The 23,691-nt window shown below is 53.2% G+C and overlaps 9 protein-coding genes across 9 annotated transcripts; 6 read left to right on the top strand and 3 right to left on the bottom strand.

Annotated features, from left to right (window-relative positions):
* Positions 1-210: 210 nt before the first annotated feature.
* Positions 211-3,637, top strand: CGCA056_v008038 (uncharacterized protein; the record flags this gene model as incomplete). The annotated part of the gene is made up of 6 exons (XM_037323286.1): positions 211-663; positions 868-997; positions 1,055-1,164; positions 2,140-2,613; positions 2,707-2,874; positions 2,936-3,637. The coding sequence occupies 6 exons, from the start codon at positions 211-213 to the stop codon at positions 3,635-3,637; spliced, it is 2,037 nt and encodes a 678-aa protein (XP_037177725.1).
* A 374-nt stretch (positions 3,638-4,011) lies between these two features.
* CGCA056_v008037 (putative glutathione-dependent formaldehyde-activating enzyme) lies at positions 4,012-4,487 on the top strand (the record flags this gene model as incomplete). Its single annotated transcript, XM_037323285.1, has 2 exons — positions 4,012-4,077; positions 4,137-4,487. The coding sequence occupies 2 exons, from the start codon at positions 4,012-4,014 to the stop codon at positions 4,485-4,487; spliced, it is 417 nt and encodes a 138-aa protein (XP_037177722.1).
* Positions 4,488-5,152: 665 nt separating this feature from the next.
* Ank3-2 (Ankyrin-3) lies at positions 5,153-6,244 on the top strand (the record flags this gene model as incomplete). Its single annotated transcript, XM_037323284.1, has 1 exon — positions 5,153-6,244. The coding sequence occupies one exon, from the start codon at positions 5,153-5,155 to the stop codon at positions 6,242-6,244; it is 1,092 nt and encodes a 363-aa protein (XP_037177721.1).
* Positions 6,245-9,485: 3,241 nt separating this feature from the next.
* Positions 9,486-9,781, top strand: CGCA056_v008035 (uncharacterized protein; the record flags this gene model as incomplete). The annotated part of the gene is made up of 2 exons (XM_037323283.1): positions 9,486-9,707; positions 9,761-9,781. 2 exons carry the CDS (start codon positions 9,486-9,488, stop codon positions 9,779-9,781), a joined length of 243 nt encoding a protein of 80 aa, XP_037177724.1.
* A 668-nt stretch (positions 9,782-10,449) lies between these two features.
* Positions 10,450-10,881, bottom strand: sle1 (N-acetylmuramoyl-L-alanine amidase sle1; the record flags this gene model as incomplete). Its single annotated transcript, XM_037323282.1, has 1 exon — positions 10,450-10,881. One exon carries the CDS (start codon positions 10,879-10,881, stop codon positions 10,450-10,452), a length of 432 nt encoding a protein of 143 aa, XP_037177723.1.
* A 1,349-nt stretch (positions 10,882-12,230) lies between these two features.
* Positions 12,231-16,382, bottom strand: CGCA056_v008033 (DNA-directed RNA polymerase; the record flags this gene model as incomplete). The annotated part of the gene is made up of 1 exon (XM_037323281.1): positions 12,231-16,382. The coding sequence occupies one exon, from the start codon at positions 16,380-16,382 to the stop codon at positions 12,231-12,233; it is 4,152 nt and encodes a 1,383-aa protein (XP_037177718.1).
* A 919-nt stretch (positions 16,383-17,301) lies between these two features.
* Positions 17,302-19,137, top strand: CGCA056_v008032 (ATPase synthesis protein 25; the record flags this gene model as incomplete). Its single annotated transcript, XM_037323280.1, has 1 exon — positions 17,302-19,137. The coding sequence occupies one exon, from the start codon at positions 17,302-17,304 to the stop codon at positions 19,135-19,137; it is 1,836 nt and encodes a 611-aa protein (XP_037177717.1).
* A 1,111-nt stretch (positions 19,138-20,248) lies between these two features.
* nucS-1 (Nuclease S1) lies at positions 20,249-21,128 on the top strand (the record flags this gene model as incomplete). Its single annotated transcript, XM_037323279.1, has 2 exons — positions 20,249-21,072; positions 21,122-21,128. The coding sequence occupies 2 exons, from the start codon at positions 20,249-20,251 to the stop codon at positions 21,126-21,128; spliced, it is 831 nt and encodes a 276-aa protein (XP_037177720.1).
* A 770-nt stretch (positions 21,129-21,898) lies between these two features.
* CGCA056_v008030 (putative exopolyphosphatase) lies at positions 21,899-23,165 on the bottom strand (the record flags this gene model as incomplete). Its single annotated transcript, XM_037323278.1, has 2 exons — positions 21,899-22,986; positions 23,051-23,165. 2 exons carry the CDS (start codon positions 23,163-23,165, stop codon positions 21,899-21,901), a joined length of 1,203 nt encoding a protein of 400 aa, XP_037177719.1.
* Positions 23,166-23,691: the final 526 nt, after the last annotated feature.

Here is a 23,691-nt window from a genome sequence, read left to right as displayed (position 1 = left end):
TATCTTTACTTTGATTATCACCATTGTCACCATCGCCGTGATATCGCATCGCCTATACTGTCGTCACCTATCATCGATACTATTTTCTTTACTACTGTTGTCCTCACAGAAGTAAGTTAGGGATCACTGCCCGGGTAGTCAACTGACACTGCCTGGCTAGCAAAACTCTTCGTTTCGTATCACCCCGCAAACAGAGATCACGATCCCATTATGCCACGACTGTCAGATGAAGATGACGGCGTCGAGAAACCAACTCCTGACATTCTTTCCCTTCCGGCAGACGTCTTTCTCCTAGTTACCGACGCTATTCTTGAGGCCGAGACCCTTGATACGAATCAGGGTGTGGGGAAAGGCCTTACTATATATGACCACATCAAATTCTTTGGCAAAGGTGAATTTTGGTGGCAGTCATTGGATCAGGTGGAGTTGAATTGGGGCGCGTTCGATAGATGGAGAGATCTAGCACGCTTCGGAGCGACTTGCAAGACGCTCTATTCGATGGTGACCCCCATATTGTATCGATCTGATACAAAGTACAACTACTCCTCTGCATTGATTATATCTGCAAGGAAGGGCGTACTTAGTGGAGTTCTTAGGTCCCTGGAGTACGGAAAGGCCGACACGAACATGGATGATCACACTCTCTTCTTCCACTGGGCTCGGGTACGCGGAGTATGCCAGAAACTCCCGCCACTGAAGATTTCGAGGGAATGCATCTTACCCCCCCTTACCAGCTTGCATCTTGCATGCTTCAAATATCATCCTGAAATCGTCGACGCACTTTTGAATCACCAAGCCGATATTAATAAAAGGGCCAACGCATGGTGTACCAGAGAGATTGGTGAACCTTACCGTCCATATGACCAGTATGGTATGTTTGGGGTCACAAAATGGGAATTTGTCGCCGACAAGCATACACATAGTCTAGTGCCTCTGTTCGGAGCGAATGCGCTCTTTTTAGCGCTCAAGGCAACTCAGTACAACTGTGACTGTTCCGGTAAGTAAATATCTGCGCTCAAACCGTGGCGTTTTGTTTATGCTAACAGCTATGAAGGATGCACGAAATGGGCCTTCATGGAAGGTCTTAAAGGTATCAAGGAAGATGCTATTACGCATGATGTAAAGGCTGTTATGAAAGGTTCCCATACATGGGATATCGACACGGTAGCACGCCTTTGCCAAGCTGGGTGCGACCTCATCACAAGGCAGTACGGAAATTTACATGCCTTACATCAGGCATGTGTTATGGTCTCTTCGAAATAGCAGAATACCTGATCCGTGGTTTGCACGTTGACGCGAATGTCCGGGATAACAATGGACTCACTCCGTTGCACTATATGGCGATAAATCAAGAATTATTGTGGGAAGATATTGACTTACATGAGGTTGATGTTGATCCAATGGAGAGAACATTTTTTCTCCTCCTCGCTTCTGGCGCAGACGTCAACGCCAAAACTAACTCGGGTGTCACAGCCATTCAAGACGCGTTGAGATCACCTGACGGCCTACATTTGGCGGGTTTGCTGCTGTGGAACGGATGCAAATGGGACCCCGAGTACGAGGCTATCTTGGATAGGAATCGTCGCGCACACGAGGAAGATAAAAGAGAGATTAGGAGGACGCTGAGATATATCAGGATCAATGGTCCAGTCAAAGGGTATAGATTTTTGGCCGATGAAGGCCAAGACGCTTGAGTGAAGTAGGTGCCCCTGGTTGAAGTTCTTTCAACCAGGTGAGAGGCAGGGATTGCGGAAGGAAACAAGTATATATTGTAGCTCGAATAAATTGGCGCATACGACGTCACTACTGCTCGGTATTGGTTTTTGACAAAGTCAACGAAGAATGAGATTCTTTACTACCTAACTTTGTACCCCGTAGGTGCGTGTTCGAGTGTCTGTGTCAAGTTCGCTGGTTATAATTTGGAGAGGATTAGTAATCCTACTATGACATTCTTTGCGGTAGGCCTCCCCGCGACGGTAGCTTCAACCGCTTGTTTTGTTCATAACAAGTGCGAACATGGCATATAGAGGACGAGCATCCAGGGGATGCCTCAATTGTAAGGAGGGTAGAGTCAAGGTAGGAATATTCGGCTTGCTCAAGTTTCCTCTCGTCGCTCCCTGCTCACAGTCCCCCGACCAGTGCGACGAGGAGAAACCAGCATGTTCACGGTGCCGACGCCTCAAGTACGTCTGCCCCGGCTACCCAGACCAGTGGACCCTAGTACATCGCCAGCAGGACACACACGCCAAGGAGCATGTTCGAAATAGAGTCGAGAGGGCTCAGAGGCGTCGAGCTGAGGCTGGTGGAGGTCAGCTCCAAGGGAGAAACATCACTTCACCGTCGCCGGCCTGGACGCCATTTGTCGGCCCTGAGACGCCGAGTGTCTACAAATTCTTCACTGACTACACCTCGAGGTCTGGCATTGATTACCTCACATCTTTGAAAGACTGCTATGCATTGCAGCCTGCTTCGTGTCTTGCCAACGCCATTCACGCCGCAGCGCTGGCCAGCGTGGCCCGCCAGCGCTCCGAAGTCGGGCTAATGGATCGCGCGCGGTTGAGGTATGGAAAGACGATCCGCGAAGTGAATAGGGTGATCCAGGATGATGTCTTGGTAAGAGATGACTCGGTGCTCGTTGCGCTGTTTGTCATGGGTTTATTTCAGGTATGAAGCTGCAGAATGTCCTTTGCTCACATTGTTCACAAGACTCTGCAGGTCATCGCGGCAGAGTTTGCTCCGGACCTAAACCCGACTTCTGAGCCGGGGTGTCATCCCCATGCTCGTGGGGCGCTGACGTTTTTTCGCTATCGAGCGCAGTACCGGCTGAGCAACGCGCTGGATCGCACTCTACTTGTGATATTCCAGCATCTCAGGGTATTGTCCCATTCTCCCATTCCACTCAAATAACCGATCACTCTGCTGACTGGAATATCAGCTGGCAGACCTCTTCACGACATCTTACATGATCCCTCCCCTCTGGTTCGAACTTGAAGCGTTCATCAACTCTCTTGGCCGGGGTTCTTTGCTGGATCCCTTGGTTCGACGAGCCGTGAACATTAAGATCCGTTTCATGTCCGCAACATTAGGGCAAGCCTCTGATTCTCTCGCAGATTTTGTCAGATCCGGCGTTTTGGTGGCTCAAGACCTTCAAGATGCTGCCAACAACATAACCTTCGACCCCAAGTTCGATGGTCCGCCGCCCGCCGTGTTCAATGCACTCATTAGCATCTCGAGCGTCACCCACGCCGCTGTCGCAAAATGCCTCTATTTGACAGTCCGACTACACATATTTGAAATAATCTCAAAAGCAACCAGTGACCCATTGGACGACATGAGCATGCATCTCGGCCAGCAGCTGTTAAGCATGCCAGCTGCTGCACCTTCTCCGGTGAATGAACTAGGCAAGGCACTCGGCTGTGATGGGGGCTCGACCCAGAACAGCCCAGGCGTGGGCATGCTAGTCTTTTCACTCCTCTGGCCGATGACGGCCATGCTTCAGTCTAACCTGGTTGACGAGTACAGCAAAGGCTGGGTCGCGTGGAGGCTTCGGGAGCTCGGCGCCGCCTGTGGATTTGGTCTCGCGGAAACTATCGTCTCACAGATGCCTAGTGGCGACCAAATCGAACCAGCTATATAAAAGGCTCCTTGGAGGTCGGACACCTCGGCCTGCGAAAATTATTAGTACCAGGGTGAAAGTTTGGCTGTTGGAAGCACGGTAGCGTGCACGAGCTGAGATTGAGCATTTGACTTGAGACACTAGGATGAGGTTTCAATTACGGCCAATCATGATTCGCCATCGCTCACATCACCCAAAATGGTTTAGTCTTGATGTTCTGTGTTTGCAGCTGTGCAGCAACATTTCCAACCCACAGGCGACGTGGAGGAATTATAAAATCAAGCCCATTCACCTGGAACGTAGTATTAGGTCGATCATTCTCATCTCTCCATGTCTCACCATTTGATCAATATCTCTTTTCTGTGTTCTCTTTCAGAATCCAAACTGCACCGACCATGACATCTGGAACTTGTCTCTGTGGGGCCGCCAAGGTCACCATCAAGGGCGATCCGTTAGCCGTTGTAAGTGGATAGCTTCCAACCAAATCGCAGAATCTGCAAAGCTCATACAGACTGCCTAGGCCATGTGTCACTGTCTCGACTGTCGCAAGACCTCTGGCAGTGCCTTTGCCATCAACTGGGTTGTTCCAGCCAGTCAGTTGTCGGTCACTGATGGGGCAAGTCTCAAGGAGTTCACCGCTCCCGCACTCAGTGGCAACCCGGTCACCAATCACTTCTGTGGCTCCTGCGGCACGACGCTATGGCGAGACGGTCCAAAGACGCAGGGGCTTTGCTATGTCAAGGCCGGCGTCTTGGACGATTCCGATGCTGTGAACATGAAAAAGCCGTCGGCTGAGATCTTCACGACGAGGAGGATCGAGTGGATGAAGCCGATGGAGGGTGCCCTGCAAAAGAAAGAGCTGATGGAATGAGATGACCTTCATCTCAGAATTTCTCGCCGACAGGGGGCGGGAGAATTAGCTTAGGTAGTCAGGCATTGTCTGGTCACTGCTGTTGAAGATTGGTGGGAGTTTCATAGCAGCAAATCTAATGACTTCTGCCTCTCCAGTTCTAATTTCGTAAAGCCGGTTGCAGCTACTCCTACTTATTGAGACTATGCCTGGGCGCTGAAGTCGATTTTCGCCCACTAATTCGGCTTGTAGTGAGTGATGAAGTAGAAACGGGATATATAGTAAATTCACTGTGATGCTTGACGAGGGTTAGTATGCACTGATCCACTGTTACGGTGCTGGACCGTCCAGAAAGGATGTCACTGAACAAGAACCCTTGCGATTCCATGAGAATTCACCGTGATGAGAACTTTCCCAGACCTGATCTGATTCTTCTCCCAAAATAACGACACTACTTAAAAACTATTTAGTTTCTCCCCTATCACAACGCAGGGTAATCCCACTCACTTGAATCAATCCTTTCCGGCGGAGGCAAAACCAGCATGGCTCACGGTAACCGATTACCAATAAGGGCCACTGAAGAATCTAAAGTCGCGAGAGCCACGAAAGCTGCCAGACGGGCTGCCTCCAAACAGGCAAAGAAAGCATCAAGAGACACCAAAAACCCCGAAGCAAACCTCCAATGCATGCCAACCGAATTGGTATTAGAAATAGTCGACAAAATACTCGAAGAATACCCTCTAGGTGGCTATACGAAATATGAAGAGATTAGAGTTGGATGGTATGAATCACAAGACTACTTGAGCTTCAAAGGTGTCAGAGACGCCATACACCTTGGCGCCACGTGCAGGAAAATGCACACAATCATTGCCCCCTTTATCCACGAACATGACAAGAAAGTCAACTTCTCTTCAGCGCTACTGCTTTCAGTTAAGAAGGGCTCAATGGAAGGTGTCATCAGAGCTCTGAGCCATGAGCAGGACATCAATACGGCTGATCGAACGTTGTTCGACATTTTCATCGTGGACAGTGATGGACATGATTACTACAGTGAGTATTGGAGAATCCCGATTTTCTCTACTCTCACGTCTTTGCATTGGGCCTCTTTCTATGGAAACGTGGAGCTCGTCACATATCTTCTTGCAAACGGCGCGGACGTTCAACAGCGAGCCGACCTCGGATTTCAACACAGCCTCGAAACATATGAATCTGGCGATCATTGGGAGTCCGAGACCCTCCGCTGGAGCCATTCGCATCGAGCTATGATGACTGCCACAAAAGAGCAATATGATGCATTTCCGATATATAGCGACCTCGAGATCCCAATTGGAGCCAATGCGCTATTCTTTGCTTTGAAGGGCAGCCCGAGTCCCATTCATCGTATGAAGTGGGATGCGTCGACATTCAAAGAGGATGACCTTTTAGTCACCGAAGACGAAAGTGGCTATCGTCTTGCAATTACGAAACGTCTGACTCGGGCAGGCTCGTCTCTCATCACCTGCGATGCGACCAAATTTCACGCTTTGCACCAAGCTGCAGCTTATCGTGACATTGAGGTCGCAACATATTTATTGGATGAGCTTAACGTGGATCCAAATGTTCGAAATACAGATAACGAAACGTCACTCCACGTTCTTGCCAGAAATCGCACACATGGCCCATACAACCGCACGTGCGAGATGGTAGAGCTTCTAGTGGAGAGAGGAGCAGACGCGAACCTGAAAGGTCCGCATGGCCTTACGCCGGGAGAGATGGGTCTGTCGATTCCTGCCGTCTGAGGAGGGTTGCCGAGAGGCGAAGCAATAGTATCTGCCGCTATTTGCGTACGTATTCTTCAAATAGTAGATACAAATTATTGCAGATATTTTTGAATCAAGATTTTTCTTTACAGCAGCACAAAAGATTTTGAATACCTTTTTGCGGCAAGGTAGATATGTTGCAGCCTAGAAGCCAGCCACGAATGCAGGTTAGGTTCAACAAGCCGTTCCGAGGCATCGCAGATGCATTGCGCCTTGCGTCAACCTGCAAATACCTCTACAAGATCATCAGCCCAGCAACCTACAAGCACGACATCAAGCGCCACTACAACTCTTCTCTGCTGATATACGCGAAGAAGGATAACATCATCGGCGTGAAAAAGGCCGTTTCGCACGGCGCAGATGTCATGGCCTACGACCAGACCAACTTCGACCACTGCCGCGAGGCACCTTTCGCAAGGCGTGGCAGAATCAGCGTTGTGAGAGAACCTACGCTCCTTTGCATGACCTCCTTAACATGGGCATGCTTCAACGGGAATGCAGAGCTGGCCAAGTTCCTCCTCGACAGTGGTCATGCGCAGGCCGCGTTGGGTGGACTCGGGTATACGCGATACGTTGGGGTCTGTGGCAAGCTTTATGAGTTGGGGCTTCTGATGAAACTTCACCCCTCTCGGGCAATGCTTTGTTACACTCGGAAGGAGTACGAAGAGATGAGAATCGCCGATCGCAGCGGCCAGCGCTGGGACGCTGAAGTATTAACCGACATGGGAGCAAGCCCTCTTTTCTTTGCCTTGAAATCCTGTCCCGACGAGTTACGGTCGCAATGGCAGTCAATGAGATGGCGCAACAACCACCCTGTTGTCGAAAGCGACGTCAATGGCAAACGGCTTGCGGTAGCACGAGTCTTGATTGAGGCCGGCGCGAGCTTGATAACTCGTGAGCGTGGCAAAATTCATGCCATTCATCAAGCTTGTGCCGCCCGAGACATTGATGTCGTCAGCTATCTTCTCAATGAGCTGGGAGTCGACCCCAATGTCACTTGCGAGAACGGCAATACGCCCCTTCATTTCATGGCGATGAACCTCTATCACAAGCGACCCTCAGGGCAACTCCGCATCGACTTCCCTCCGGGACGTGAGAAGTCAGTCATTGACATGCTTATCAGCAAAGGAGCTGACCACTCATTGCGAAACAATGATGGAATGAAAGCCGATTTCATGGGATTGAGTTTCACCGAGCAAAACCGGACAGATTCCATGCGGAGGAGTTGGGAGCGACTAATGGAGACACAGAGGAGAATACAGACGGAGAGAGCTAGAGAAGATGAGCGACGGACAGTGGGGATACAGGAGTGAGTGGAAGAACTCAAGAGAGACCTTGCGATGACGACAGCGAAGGAAATGGAGAGGGACTAGAGGTACCTAAGAACACACACACACTGACATATCAGTCGACGAATATTAACCGGCTGATTGCCAGTGAACTAGGGTCAGCAGAATCCTCTGGTCCTATAATACCATTGAACTCCAACGTTCACTGTTTTTAAGAAACAAGTATCGATCTCCTTCGTGCACGGTGCATCTTTTCTGGAAGCCAGTGGGGTATGCATCTCACAAATAATAAATCAAACCCCTTTTTTGGTGTGGGGGGACCCAATGTTCCCAGACTACTACCACCAAAGGTTTTTCCAGTCTGTCTCTGAGAACATTGAACTCTTCAGCTTACCTGCCCGAGACGGCCATCAACCAAGCAGGATACCAATATCGAGAACGCATTAGGGAGGTATTTGCATCAAATAGCGAAGAGGTATGATTCTTGGTCTTTTGTTTGTGCCCAGATCATCTCGACATTTTCCTTTATCTCTGTGAAGAACTATCCTAAAGAGTTCCCTCAAGTGGAAGAGCCCAAAGCTCGCAATACATGTCGAAGGCGGTATGTCGGGCCTAGCGAAGTTGTGAGCATCGCCTGACAGCCATGAACTAAGGAGGATGCTTACTGTCTTGGCTCAGTCTTCAACCACACTTGACCCAGTTCGGGCACCTTCCTCCAGGGTTGCACACCTCGGCACAGTTTCCGCTGGCAGGTCGTGGGAGTGCCGCGCACCCAGAGGCATCGGAAGTTCGGTTGCACTCACAGTGGCACGTGCCCTGTGCAACGATTGTGGCAACTTGTGCCGCGATGAGGAAAAGAGCTTGCAGACGCATTTTGAGGCTAACCGTTTTGGTCAGAGAGTCAACGAAAGTCTGAGAATTCTAGATCAAAACCACCTATTGCGATAAGCTATAGAGAAATGAGTGTGATGAAATCATATCGATCGAGTTCAGTCGACGGAATGCCAGCTTTTATAGATATTATTTTCCTGGTTTTACAATCGTTGCGATTGAGTCAGTTGGATTTGCGTCTCAGAGTCTTGTTTCTGTAGATATCTAGAAGTTGCCTTTTCTGTAGAGTTGAAGCAAGTCGTTAAAGGCTGTGTAGGCTGTACAGCTTGCTGCATAACCTTGACTCGTATCGTATACGACCCCTACTAGATAATGATGAAGGCAAATGTACGTCTGAGACACCAGGAAACTCATTATTACATGTTACGCCCTGTGCTGTCTGGAAAGACCTGCGCACAGGACAGCAAGCCTACCGTGACGGCTGCAGGAACTGGCACCAACCTAGACAACAACAATCCTCCTTGTTCCTGGGCCCGGTAAGGGACTGAGCCCGGAGACTTTAATCCCAGACCGGAGATCGGGCGAACCATTCCTTTGCTCGGGGACTTAAGTCTTTCGATGGGCCTTCGCGGGAGCGCCAAGTTGGAAAAAGCGGCATAGCGTATCCGTAGAGCTGTCTGTAGTTATTCTGACGTTTGGGTAAACTTTGGGCCAAGTTGCCGATCCTAAGTAATTGGTTGGAAGTCTTTCGTATCACGCCCATATATGGTAAGTCATGTAAACTTTCTTATATTGAGCCGATGGGATAACCAACCAGCCAGCAGCCCGCCGCCTCCGAGTCAGGGGCCCGGTCCACTAATGAAAATGATCAGTTGTATGCAATTTTGTCTATTCGTAAGATAGCTTGCCCTTTCGAGCTGGATAAGGAAAGTAGCCGGAAACATAGGGGAACCCCGAGATCATATAACATGAGCTCTTTGTTTTCGAAATTCGGTCTTGGAGATGGAATAGGTTTTGTATCAAACGCAGAACCCTTACTACGTACTTAATTCCATTTTCGAAAGGCTTCATCATCCTCCTGCAGCTTATACCTCTTCAACATGTTGTTCTCAGAAATTTTCGCTGTTCTTCTTGCGTGCGCCAGTGTCGCGGCGGCGGATTGCCGGACTCAGAGCTACCGGGGCACTGTGTACCGGGACGGCACTGCGGCCGAGTGCACTGGAAGGGCAAGCGCTGTCTGTCAGGCCGGGCAGACTCAGGAAAAGCTGCGGTACAGCTACGACGGGGACGTGTACAATGAGGGCAACGGTTGCGCAGTTGCGGTGAGTAGCCCGAGTGCGAAGTGGGACATTATTCTGATCAGACATATCTTTAGGTCACTTGCTGCACGAAGTAATTGACATGGACGTCAACCGCACTCGTGAGACATCTATCAAGTGCTGCGTAGATGAAGGCGCACCAACGCAACTTCACTGTTGACGCTGAAGACGAAGATGCTCACGGGAAGGGTGGTGGGATGGAGACGCAGAGGACGAGGGGATTGGTACGCGTGGTATGGAGAGTTACTACGGGCAGAAGGAGGATAATGATACAGGAGGTCGAGAGAGTCGACGATTGAACTGAAGGCGACAGCGATGGAAATCGTAGAAGAGATCGCCAAGGAGCTGGTAATGATGAAGGCAAACGAGGATGACGGAAGACAGAAGGTGTAATACCAAACCTAGGGTAATACTGCGCGCTAGCAAAACATATAGAGTCATGTGAGGGTGACCAAGCAATATAAAATAGGTCAGCGATACCCATCTATCGTGTTTCATAATGTTGTATCTGCTGAAGGAACAACCGGCTTTGTGTTGATTGTACAAACAGGACAAGATGCAGTGGGTGACTTGGTCACCTCGGTGATGAAGCGACCAAGCAAAGAATCCTGCACAGCAAGGAAGCCTTCGAGAACATCGCACAGCGGACACAGCATTAATAACATCATTGAATAGAAGAGGATGAATTATCAATTAAACATCTATCCAAACCTTTCCCCAAACCCCCTTTTCTCCCTTCCACCATCTAGTTCCAGCTGCAAGGGACCTGGATAACCCAATCCGGGTAAATCAAATCCTTGTTCGTGATGCGCGCAGAGTTCATCTGCTGCAGCTTGTCGGCCGTCGTGCAGAAGTCGTACGCGATGCTGTTCAACGTGTCGCCCGACTGGATCACGTACGCGCCGTCGGTGGCCGTGTTCTTGGCGCAGTCGCGCTGGCGGCCCGCGTTGTAGTGGCACGGCACCTTGAGGTTCATGCCCGGCTTGATGCTCTGCAGGTTGTTCCACTGCTTGATGACCGCGGGGGAGGTGCAGAAGTCGGCCGCGATGGCGTCGAGCGAGTCCGAGGAGGTCGTGTAGTACCAGCCCTCGGAGGCGGCGGTGTGCTTGCAGGCGCGGCGCAGGCCGAGGGTGGAGCCGAAGGTGGCGGCGAGGACGAGGAGGATGTCGGAGCGCATCTTGGATGAATGAGTGTGGTTGGTCTGGGGGGTGAAATGAGTGTTGATAGTTGGAGGTGGGTTGGGGAAGAAAGGGTCCTGGAGACGGAGGCAAGGAGGATGCTCGCGATGTTTATATATATATCAGAATATTATTGAGCATGGACAGTCTTCGCCCAGCAACTCCCGTCTTTCGTATTGCTTAGACAGAGGGCCTCTCATTAAAGCTTAAACCACCAAGTTGAAAAGCTTCCCGTCCGGAAAGAATGTCAACATGCGCCCGCCCGCCCCCAAAACCCGTCCCATCTTGCGATGAACCCGTCGCACGGACTGCTCCGCCTTCCAGAATGCTACTCTATTAGACTTCACGACAGCCCTACCGCTCATCTCCCGCCGGTCAGTTTCACCGTCGACAGGTGTGGGTGGGCTTGCCAACAGGTCTCATTTCTTCGCCTTGAGAATCTTCAAGACGGGCGCGACGGCTCGGTGACTGCGGTTCCTGGGCCACGCCAAACGCGCGCAAGATCGTCCTCCCCGGCTGGCGCTGACTCGTTGGTTCGGGTGCCCGCGTGGGGGAGTCATCCCGGAGCGGGCGGCCGGCACTGGACGGCGGACCATCGGGCGACGATAACTTCCTCTACCAAGCGATGTGAGAGGCTGACCAGGGCTGTAGGTATGATGACCAGATGTGAAGAATCAATTCGGCTGCAGCGGCAAAGAGTTCTAGAACCTCTGCGCACTTTGAGTATGCGAGGCTGTCCGAGTCAACTCGGGTAATCGGAGCAGGCGACTTACTCGCGAAGGCCGTCACCTGTGCGTGACACGGGCCGGCGTGGTGGAGCTGCAATCTAACAAGCATTTGACGGTTTGACGCCAGAGTTTTTCCAGCAAATTGCATTCATGTGTTGAGTTTGAGAAGAGGTCTTTGGGGATGGGAGGACGCGTCGACTGAGATTCCGCACGGGATGAACCGGTCTGTTCAGTGAGTGCCGCGCCGTCATGGAGATCAAACCTGCTGTTGATGCGAAAGAGCGAGTGGTGATATTGTAAGAAAAGTTGTCTTTTGTCTCGTTGGCTTTTTGTCTTCCATCCACAGATGAATTCTATTGTACAGTTATTTTTTTGTCTTCATCGTGGGATCTAGCCCTGAACACCGCCAGGACCGACACATCGTCATCCCATCTAATTACTTATACAGATGTACACCCCCAACATCCTACAAATCTCCAGCCTCCCTTGCCTGTTTTTATTTTCGGTGATCCAACCAGCGAACGCCCCCTCTTGAAATAAAAAGGACAACAAACGCCTCCCTATATGCACCATATATGCAGTCGTGACAAACGTGAACCAAACATCCATCGCACGGCTGCTCATGAGAAGAAGTACTCGCTGTTCTTGAGCGACTGGACGTTGAAGTCGCCCTTCGCTGGGACGGGGGGAAACTTCAGAGGCATCCAGATCTGGGTGGGGAGCTGCCCTCGTTTCTTGGGTTGCTTTTTGTTCAACACGTCCTGGAAGTAGGACACATTATCGCCCTTCTTCTCGAGCATCGCCGCCAAGATACGATCGCCCACCGAGGGGGTCGATTCGTCGACATCGCCGGCACCAGCCTCCTCGCTGTCAACGGCTCCTTCGTCGGAAGCGTCCTCCAGGTCATCGGCCTTCACTTCAGAGATCTCCCCAAGACCGAACCCTGCCAGCTCTTGGGCCTCCGTTACAACATCCTCTTCGTCAGCCATCTCTTCGAAAATGCTGGCGGGAGTCACCATCGCCTTGCCCTTGGCCACCTCCTCGGGATCGGAAGAGTTGAGAAGAGTCTGTCTCTCACGCTCTCGGAGCATCTCCTCCTTCAAGCCCCATCTGTTTGCTATCCGGAAATCGGAAATTTTCTTATGAACACGGCCTGGCTTTACTTGTGCCATGTACAGAGAGCCTCCGTAGCGGGCTTCGAACTCGGTAGCGAGACGGCCAACGACGTCCTCTTCGTGAATTCTGATGAAGGCATCCCTGAGCACACGGTTCATGGAGTCAACATCTGCAGCATGTGTCCAGAAAGAGTCATGAACGGCGGCAAAGTCGAGACCAAGTTCGTTGCACTCGAGAGCGGAAAGAAGCATGTGTGTAGCGTCGAGAGAATGGATGAAGTTCGGAGGGAAAGCCTGAAGTTGCTTCTTGGCGTGGACGGGATCTGATCTTTCGGGGACGGTGAAGGACATGTCTTGAAGGGCAGTGTGAATGATGCGAGTCCCGTGCTTACGGTACGGTTGAGCAACCGGCATTCGTAGCGGGGTTGTCCAGACGATAGTCGCGCGGAATTGTGACAGCATATCGCTTCTGGAAACCTTGGAGGCTTCAGATAGGCCATCCTGAGAGATGAGCTCTATCTGTTCGGGGGTGACAGCCTTGCAGACGCGGCCACCGATTTCGCCGAGCCAGTACTGGATATCGTGTGCACCCTTGAACATGGTTGAAAGTGCCTTGAAAACAAGACCGGCGATATAGGTAGCACTGGTGAGGTTATTGACGCCAGTCTCTTCTCGGAGGTCCGGATACAGGGCATCGAGCTGCTTGCAGATTTGCTTCCTGGCTCCGGCAAAGGTGACACCGTAAACATTTGTCATGACTGTCTGTTTGACGACCTTTCTCGTAATCTTGCCGTCGAGACCCATGGCGATGGGGTGCTTGACTTCGACGTCCTTTGCAATGTGATCCTTGACGATGTCGGCAACGGCGGAATAAACATCAGCAGGTTTGTCGCTGGGCGCGAGGTTCACTTGTTCAGCACCCCAAGTATCACCACCAAGGGCAGCGTAATGCTGGAGACCGTTGCAGGTACCGTCCTGGTGAACAGGCAGGTGAGACACGTATTTGGTTGGCTCCGGTGACTCGAGAGCCGCTTTGAGCTCGTAGCACGTCGCAAGACATTGCCAGGGGTCCTCGGCCTTCAGCCACCACATGTTGCCTGTCAAGGGGTTGTTTGCCGAGTCAAATATGTTGACCAAGTTTTCCATCGCGAATGACTCTCTGTCCTTGAGACTTGCCTTGTCGAACCCATAGACGTTGGCCAAGTGAACCTTGAGCCATTGGAGGCCCCGTTCACCAAGCTCCTTGCCCTTGGCGAAACGCAGAAGGCCACGAACGTGATCGGCACCCATGTGATTGAGGTATGTAGGGAGGGGGTAGGCGCGACCTCGGAAGTCAACGTTGTGCGGAAAGTAGAAACTCTGGTTCCTGAAGGCCCGGGCGATTTCCAACTGGAAGTTCATGAAGCATCGCTGCGAGTGAAGAGCGCCTTTCTTGTTTTCGATTGCTTTCACGCTTCGGATCCAATTTCGGCGCGCCATAGGATCGTCGCTGAGCTCTGGTTCAGGTGGGTACGCGATGTCGGGAGATAGTTCGGGGAAGTTGGCAAAGGCTTTTCCAGTGTTCCACGCCTCAAGCATCACGTTGAAGACTGGGGTGTTGATTCTCCATGCGGTCTTGCCCAGAATATCCAGCCCTTTGAAAACCTGGTCCATGTCGCCTCGCGTAATAGCTGCTTCGGCATACAGCTTTTGCTCCTTGTCGCCCTGTTTGACACGAACAACAGCCGAGGAGCTCTCGAGGAAACCTCCCTTGTTGAAATCTGTCCAAGGCTCGGGGGGTACCACCATCGGGAGGTGCTTAGCCAGGTAATCTCCTCGTGGCTCTGACTTCATAATGGTGACCAGCGTCTTGTTCAGTAGAATCATGCCGATCTTCTTTCCTCGCTTCAACCGGAGAGCGTGAGAGAAGGCGGGTTGGTATTGATGAATCAACGTCTGGGTGACGGGCTGCTCCTGAACGACCTTGATCTTGGCTGTTTCGAGGAGCGCCGTGAGGAGCATAGCACCCAACTTCACCTTCACTGCGACCGGCCACGGAGCCTCAACCAATCTCTTGTCTCTGGCCGAGTCATTGCCCAGGAGAGGCTCGGCCTCATTCTTGGGGCTTGGCGTTTTGTTGGTGTTTTTGGCGGATTCGGCAAGCACCACACGTCGCCGCTTCGATTTCGACTTCGATTTCAACTTGTCATTCGCTAGTTGAACTTGAATATCTTCCTCGACGAACTTGCTGAGACTTGAGATTACTCCCGCTACCGGGATACCCTTGTCGATGCCCGTAAGAGCCACAGTACTCAAAGCACTAAGAATCGTCAATGCAGAGAGGCGACTGGGGGTTGATAGTCGCATGAAGGGACCGTATAAGCATCGGTCGTAGTCTTCAGGGGTCTTCTTCGCAACAGCTTCGGAGGCATCAATCTTGGCCATCTCGTCCGTCAAGCGAGCCTCCAATGCAGTCTGCCAGTCATACAGTCGGGAGTTCAAAGATGAATGGGAAATGGCAGTGTTCAGGCCCATCTTATTCAACGACTCGTTCTCCTCTCGCCATCGCGCGATTGCAGCTTCAACGCAATCTCGCTCAAGTCGGGCTTGGATCTCCTTGCGTTCTCGGATCGGCAACGTAGAAATATCGCAGGATTGAGGGAGTTCGTCGAAGAGGCTCAGGGTTTGCTTCAGCGACTTCAACCCAAAGCCCTTTTGTGGCGTGGATAAGACCTCGGGCACCTGGTCAGAAACAGTGCTGAGATGCTCTTCCCGAGGAGCTGCGAGCTCATTGGGCTCTGGAATCGTGGTGTCGTCTGACGATAGATTGTATGTCGGGCAGATTGCAGTGATTGCGGCGAGGTCCTGATCGGTCAGGATTTCAGCCATTGACAAGACCTCGAGGCCTGCTTCGCCGGGGACCATTCCCATGTAACGATGAATGAGGCGGCTGAGCCTTTCGGGGTCGCGCTCGGAGAGCAAAGAGGACTTGAGCATGCACGCGATTGTCTCGGCGGTCTGCGGATAGCCTTTCTTTCTGATATACAACTCATACCACGTTTGGAGGGCCTCCGCCTGTGCGCGATCTGGGTGCAGGCGCAGTTGATCGAGAGATGCGCGAAGATAGCGGGTGTGCAGTACGGCGAGATCTTCTCTTGGAAAGTGGTCAAACGCAGGTAGGGTCAGCCGCTTGAGGATGGCGGCGGCACGATCAATCTTGCCTACACGAATGCAGGCGTCAAAGAGAGGAATCATTTCCTCTGCACTTCCAGGGATGCCGTATATATTCACACGCTGTCTCTCGGGGGTAGGGTCGTCCTCTGGCACAACGAGGGGCGAAGAGGGGTCGAAGGCCCTTAGCTCATAGTTTCTTGGGCGGTTGTTGGCATCTTGCAAGGATGGCAAGATGGAGTTTTGTAGACGGGAGTAGCCTGATGGCTCAATCGGCTGGTAGTCGTCGACTGCGGTGGCAAGATTCCTTCCTGGTTTGAATGTTGATGTAGCATCGAAGCTCTTTCTTCTCGTCACCGGGCGAGCATCATGCTGCGTGCTCAACAAACGTATGCTCGATTCGGTCGCGGGGATGCTCGTGAGGGGAGATCGCAAAGTCGGTCGGAGTGGTTTGAAGACGACTGCTTGATGGAGGGAAAGGGCCTTCCGGCCATGCCTCAGAAGCATCTTGGGCGTCAACCCCAGTCGATGGGATGAAAGGTGGCGGCGGCGGCAGCGGCGGTACAACAGCCCGGCGTGACTGCTGTGCGTTCAATGGAGACGCTGGTACATTAAATAGAGAATGCGAAAACCAAGACAGAGTATATTACAAGTACAGAGAAGGTGCACCTAATTGCATGGCGGTGCGAAAGCGCATGCAAAAAAAAGTTTTGGTGTAGGGAGAGTGGAGGTGAGGATGCATGCACTCGACTCGACGACGACCCTGGGTGGTGGTGCTGCTGCTGATAGGAGTCCTTTAGAGCTATCGGTATGAAAAAAAAAAATTGCCATCGTTTGGCCCGGGTGGCAGACCGGATCCACTTGGAGGAATGGGCCAACGGCGTTGCTGGGAATGTTCGATGAGCGGGTCTACTCCTAAAGCAGACTAGCGCCTCTCTGGTCATGATTCGTCACGTGGCATCGCGTTTCTGATTTGCTGCGCTGGGTGAGTTCCTTGGAGGCATGTACGCAGTTTTATCCTGCGTTGATTTTTGCTTGGGGTCACGATATGAGAAACTCACGCCGAATTGAATGGTTATTTTCCCTAGTCTGTGGACAAGATGTTGGATGGTATCCGTGAACACTTTGTAACTGACAAGCAAACTTGGGAACCCACGCATTGTACCATGTCATTGGCAGGCGCCATAGACGGACGTGCCCACGCGCTCTTCCCCGCTGAAAAAAGCTCTTGCCGTGGGGCGCGCCACCAAAAATCCGATCCATTGCTGCACCGGGTGTGATTACCTAAGAGGGGCAGAAAAGTCCCAAGCTCTAGTAGCTTGAAGCCGCCCGCCTTTCGGTACGCCAAAGCTGGACTTCATGCGAAAAGTCCTGCACTTGCCAACCACAACTACGACTGACAATCCTCGTCAAGCTCGGAACGAACATGGCTTCGCGACCAGCATTCGCAGCTCTTGGCTGCTTGCACTGTCGTGGCCGCGTTCTGAGGGCCATTACCGCAAACCCCAACCAGATTCTGCGAGCCCCAGCACTTACGACGGCTGTGCCCCTTCGACCTCACAATCTGCGCCGGGCTTTCTCGACGTTGCCGCCTGACGCACCCAAGGCCACCACCGAAACAGGCGCAGAAGAACCGGCTTCCACGACTCCCGAAGCCGCTCCTTCTACCCACGAAGGCATCGAAGAGAGCAAAGCCTCCGAAGATACGCCATGGTTCCTGCAAGTCGACCCTCCAACGCACGCCCCAACCCAGCATGTGTCGCCCCTTCCAGAACTACCTGAATCGCCCCCAGCCATTCTCGAGCCGCTTATGAAGTACGTGTACGAAGAGATGGGCCTTGACGAGTTGTCTCTACTGGACCTGCGCGCAATGGACCCCCCTCCCGCCCTCGGCCCGAACCTCTTGATGCTTTTGGCGACGGCTCGAAGCGAAAGACATCTTCACGTCTCGTCCTCCCGCTTGGTCAAATGGCTGCGACACACGCACCGTATAGAGTCAAACGCAGACGGCCTTATTGGGCCTGGCGAGCTCAAGACCAAGCTTCGCAGAATGAGAAGGAAAGCAAAGCTGTTGGGCTCTAGTGCCACGATCACCCCGGGCGGCGACGACGGTATCTCCACGGGATGGATCTGTGTCAATCTTGGAACACTTGGTGCAAAATACGGGGAGGGTGCGCATTTTGATGCGGAGGGCAACATGTCAGGTTTTGGCGCCCCTGTCAGTGGCACTACCATTGTTGTGCAAGTCATGACCGACGCACGGCGGAAGGAACTGGATCTGGAGCGCCTATGGAGCCAGCAGCTCATTCGCAGCGAGGTCCAGACTCAAGCGCTGGCCGAAGGTGCCAAGTTCCAGCATCGCTTTGGCCAGCTTCCGCCTACGACTGATCGCTCAGCCAAGGGCAGCTCTGCTATGCCCCAGCAAAAACGTCTGTTCTCTACATCCTTGAACCAGACGATGCCATATGCAGCGGAGCCGACCACGAGCCCACCTGCTCGTAGGTCCCGCGCTGCAAAGCCCACGGCTAAGGAACAGTCCACTCCTGCGACACTTACCGAGATTCGCCAGTACCTTGATTCGATTCGCTGGGAAGGCATTAGGGTCGATAGAGAAAAATGTCTGCACCTTCTGGAGCTCATCTTTCGAGCGCCCTCTACGGAGGATAACCACTCTCAGATCCAGGCTGATCTCGCCACAGAACTGATCACCACGATGAGCGAACGGGGCATCCCGATTATGGAGCCAGATGTCATCAGCGTCATTATCGAATCGATCGCAGTCTCTGGAGCGCGCGGAGAAAAGATCGAAGCCATCCAATCCAACTTGGAAATGGTCTTACTCCAAGCCACATCGTCCTGTCCAACCCCAGCGGACGCCATGCGACTTATGAGAGCCTACCTCATCCAAGGCAACTGGGATAAGCTCTGGGACATATGGTATACTCTGCCGAGATACGGCCAACGCCGTGGACCGGAGATGTATGAGTTCTTCTTTCAGCAGACGGCCGAGACGGGAGACAAGCTCAGGTGCATCGAAGTGCTTAGGAAATGCGCGGAGGAGATGTTGACGGAGGAGCCACCGGTCCTGCCAACAGACGCAGTATGGCAGGCTGTCAGAAAATGCATCAGAGTCGCCGATCCCGCGGCCGAAGCCGTTGCGAAGAATATTCAGACGATGGGTGCCACGAGTGCAAGCAAAGTCAACAGTTTGGAGTTTGTCAAAATCTGGCAGCAACTCGACAGCATTCGACAAAGTCTCTAATCGAGCCTGTCTGCTGCTGGGCGGATTGCGGCAGAATCCTCTTGGCATGATAACGATAGGATCCTCGTTCGTTACGACGGGAATCGGCGCCCACCGGTCACCGGCGGTCATCTCACGAGGGCACGATAAAGGAACGATGCCATCGTCCCTTTCTGCATGATGTCGATGCGACAGCAGTCAGATTTGTACAACACTGTCACAATACTGTACCATACACTCTGCATATGACCAAGATATGATGACGAAATACATATTTCTCGCCTCGCTATACCTTCGACCTTTGAGTAAATCGAGTGAAACAGTGCTCAGTGCGACGCAGAGGAGATGATTTTCCACATCTCACACCTTCCTAATCGGGCAGTCCTCCGTCTTATCTCTCTGAAGTTGGCGCCGCCACGGCAGAGCATGCGGGGGGATCATCGGAGCTGATTTTTTGACGCCAATTTTTTCACGCACTAATGCAGGTGTAATCCGACAACAGTGCATCCAAGATTTCCGCCTCATCTCTTGGAAAAGCGTCTGACTTGTTTGCCAAGACCAGTCGATCGCTTTCGGGAACTGGTCGTCTGATAGGTTTCCCAAAAGTTTGTCTGCGCTCTCAAAGAATTGCTTCTCGGCCGAAATCGCGCCCGTTCCTGGCTATCAAGAACCCCGGCCCCCGGACACCAGCATTGTTGTTTGATTCCTGTCCCCGGCCGAGTTCGTCCAATGACACTTCGACAAGCACCCCTCCGCACGCTTGATCGGCATTAGAATCAACCTTAGCCCCGTACTTATGTGAACCTCGCGATTCCTGAAGAAGCAGGAGCACAAAAAAACGTGGTCTGCATCGCCAACCTCCATGGTCGTCTCCTCCTCTCCGATATGCACTCACCCGGGCGACGCGGCATCTCCCTTACCGCCAGCATGGATTCACCCGACGTTACGTCGCTCGTCCACATCGCACGTGGGCCCTCGCCGACCAACAAGAGATGAACCGCATGTAGCACACTCCTCAGAATGTAACATATAAGCCTTTCCTCCCCGTCTTCCCAGGACCATGGTCTCACTCTCAACCACCCCCCTTCTCCTCCGCCAAGACCTCTCTTTCCCCCTCAACGTAACACCCGCAATGGCCCGTCTCCTCCCGCTCGCCGTCTTGGCGTCCCCCCTCCTCCCCGGTGCCATGGCCTGGGGCTCCATGGGCCACGCCGCGGTCGCCTACATCGCCACCAACTTCGTCGCCCCCGAGACCAAGTCCTACATGCAGCAGCTCCTCGGCGACACCTCCGACGACTACCTCGCCTCCGTCTCCAGCTGGGCCGACTCCTACCGCTACACCACCGAGGGCGCCTTCACCTCCACCTTCCACTACATCGACGCCCTCGACGACCCCCCGGCCTCCTGCGGCGTCGACTTCGACCGCGACTGCGGCCCCACCGGCTGCATCGTCTCCGCGCTCGCCAACTACACCACGCGCATGCTGACCCCCTCCCTCTCCCTGGAGCAGCGCCAGATCGCCGCCAAGATGGTCATCCACTTCACCGGCGACATCGGCCAGCCGCTGCACTGCGAGAACCTCGAGCTCGGCGGCAACGGCATCGCCGTCGAGTTCGCCGGCGCCAGCACGAACCTGCACGCCGCGTGGGACACCAACATCCCGCAGAGCATCTCCGGCGGCAGCGGGCTCGCCGTCGCCAAGACGTGGGCCGCGAACCTGAGCACCGAGATCAGCTCCGGCGACTTCAAGAGCGCGGCAAAGTGCTGGACGCAGGGGTTGAGCCTGGCGGACCCGCAGGACATGGCGCTGCAGTGGGCGACGGAGAGCAATGCGTTCGTGTGCACTGTGGTCCTGCCCGAGGGCCGCGCCGGGGTGGAGGGGCTGGATATTAGTGGTGCGTATACGACGAGCGCGCAGCCTACTGTGAGCATGCAGATTGCGAAGCAGGGGTATAGGTGAGTTTTGAGAGCCATATCTCTTGAGAGTGTAGGCAAGCTGACAAAGTTTCTAGATTGGCCAAGTGGTTGGATGCCATTGTCGCTGAGGTTGCCTAAGTCAAGGCCAGGAGTTTGTGAGAATGGTTGATGAGTGATGAGAAATGATGTTGAAAAGTATCGATGAAGGCACGCTTCATGGACGGTCATGGGCCGATGTGCTCGGGTGTAATGTGTAGTCGCCATAGATCTCGCTTTGCCGAGTTGGTGTAGTCCAATATCCATGAGTTTTTGAGAATCAAAACTGCGTTGTCTACCAATTGATGCTGAGAATGATATGCCATACATGAGGCCGCTTGAAGTTTCTATGTCTGGGCTCTGGGTATTAAGCTCAGACTTATACTTCGATTGAGAACAGTAGTACAGATGATGCTCGTGGAAATAATAATGACAACAGCCATAGAGGTGACAAAGAGGGCGATGATGAGAATAAGGAGGATAGCAAGGGTAACAACTACGACGACGAGGACGATGAGGGTTGAAGACGAGGGATGATGACACGACGAGGACAAAGACGAGGCATGACGGCAGTTTTAGAGACAATGATAGGAGGAACAACACCAACGGCATAAGCGAGGATGGCGACACCAACGACGATAGTGCAGATCATGCATCAGCCCCATAGGAAGCGTAGTCGCTCTGGCATTGGAAATTTAGCTGTACATATGCCTGCGGCGGTGTTGCATACGGCGTCCCAGTCCATGTCCGGGCTTTTGAGGGTGGCTTCTTTAGCAGGAAATCAGAAGGCAATTCTTTCGTTTATTCTTATGAACACCCAGCCTTTGCCTCAAAGTCTGGATTCGCCTTTAATAGCCTCTCTCAACATTGGCGCAACCTGTTTCCTGGAGTGCCTAATGTTCCCCTGACTCCACGCCATCCGCCACTCGTCCTCCCCAACCTGATCCAACCTCTCCTCACCCCAGCTCTCCAGGCCCAGGTCATCCTTCCACCCCTTTACGAAGTTCTTGCACACTTCCACAGCGTTCCTGTTGAACGCCCAAATGAACAGCTGCCGCTGGAACTTCCCATCGGGGTGCGCCGTCGTCATGATGACGCCGATATCCAACTCCCTCTCCGCAGCCCACTTCCTAAACTCCTCGAGCAGAACGCTGTGGTCCCCGTCGGCCTTGGAGAGCAGATACTCCAGGTTTTGCACCACGGCCGAGACGCCCATGACGGCGGGCTTCGGGCCAGAGCCCTGGTCGTCCCACTGCTTGTAGTCCTTGCGGAAAATGTCGCGGAAGCCGAGCGAGGAGATGTCCTCCTTCACATCGGAGATCTCGTTGAAGAAAGCGTCCCGATCAAACTTTGCGCCCGCAATCTTTTCCAGAAACTCCACGGCCGAGACGTCTTTGAGGGTCGTCTTGTCCTTGGACTGCAGGTTCGTCGTGTCGATCAAGATCGGCGCCAAAGCCAGCCTCGCCAGCCGCGCATCCTCTTCCTTCCCCTCCCCACCGTCGACGGCAGCAGCTTCCCACGCCTGACGGCAGTATTCCACCACCAGACTGGCGCAGCTGCCGCACTTCTCCACCACGCGCGGCTCCTCCCCGGTGTTCGTCGGGATCACGCCCTCGTCAGCGTGGTGGTCGACACAACCCACCACTCGGCTTGCGAACCGTTTCGAAAGGGCGCCCGTGAGCGAGTTGTGGTCAACGAGGACCCAACGGGTGCCATCTGCGGGAAGGGAGGCCGGGATGTCGTCGAGGGTAAGCAGGTCGGCGGGCTTGAGGTCGGCGTGGGCAAGAGCGGCGGTCATTTCAGGCCGCAGCTTGAGGTCGTCGCGGGGCAGGTTCGAGATTGGGATGTGCAGGTTGTGCGGGGGGTTCGTCGTGCGGAGGTAGGCGTAGATGACGGCTGAGCAGAGCGAGTCGAGGTCTGATTCGGTATCGTCAGCTTTGTCTTGTTCAAGAGAAAGGAAGGACTTGGGGAAGAAACGCACCTGCCGATTCGTTTCCAACGACCAACGTCAAAGGGCTCTTTCTCTGCGCAGCAGGCGCGACCAGCGCAGAGCGCGCGCTGGCGAGGAAGGCGCGCAGAGATGTCCTGGCAGACATTCCGAGTCTGTCACCCTTTAGGCGTGGTGTTTTGGAGGGACGAAGTTGGAGCCGGGATCACGATTGCTGACGAACTGCAGGGTAGAGTAAGACAGGGAATGACGTCGGCGTGTTTGAGGGGGGTCCGGTTTGTGGTGGTGACACAGCAGGAACTCCCCAAGCTTCCTACCTAGCTCCCCCGCCAGCCAACCGTAAGCGCGTTATCAGCGCAGCGCGGTCCGTTATCGCTTATCGCGCCTTCCTCCCCGCTATCGGCGCCACCTGGGCCCCTCATCGCGGGGCAATTTGTCACTGGACGCTTGAATCGTGGCTCGTCCGGGACCGCGGTGACAACGGCTCCTTTGTCCTCTAAAGGGCGCGAGGCTTCTCTTCTTGTTCCTTTCTATCGGCGCTTTGTTCCCCTTGTGCTGCTTGTCACTTTTCATCTCATAGATCTACATATCTTACATACGCGCTTCATCTCATATCGAGTTACTTCATTTCTTGCCCCTTTTTTGAATATACAGTACATATTTCCAGCGAAACG

The sequence above is a fragment of the Colletotrichum aenigma genome (genome assembly GCF_013390185.1).
Source record: "Colletotrichum aenigma strain Cg56 chromosome Unknown KSG_Cg56_contig05, whole genome shotgun sequence".
NCBI classification, from domain to species: domain Eukaryota; kingdom Fungi; phylum Ascomycota; class Sordariomycetes; order Glomerellales; family Glomerellaceae; genus Colletotrichum; species Colletotrichum aenigma.
Note: the sequence above shows the minus strand (reverse complement) of the source record. Positions and strands in the feature narration are given on the sequence as shown.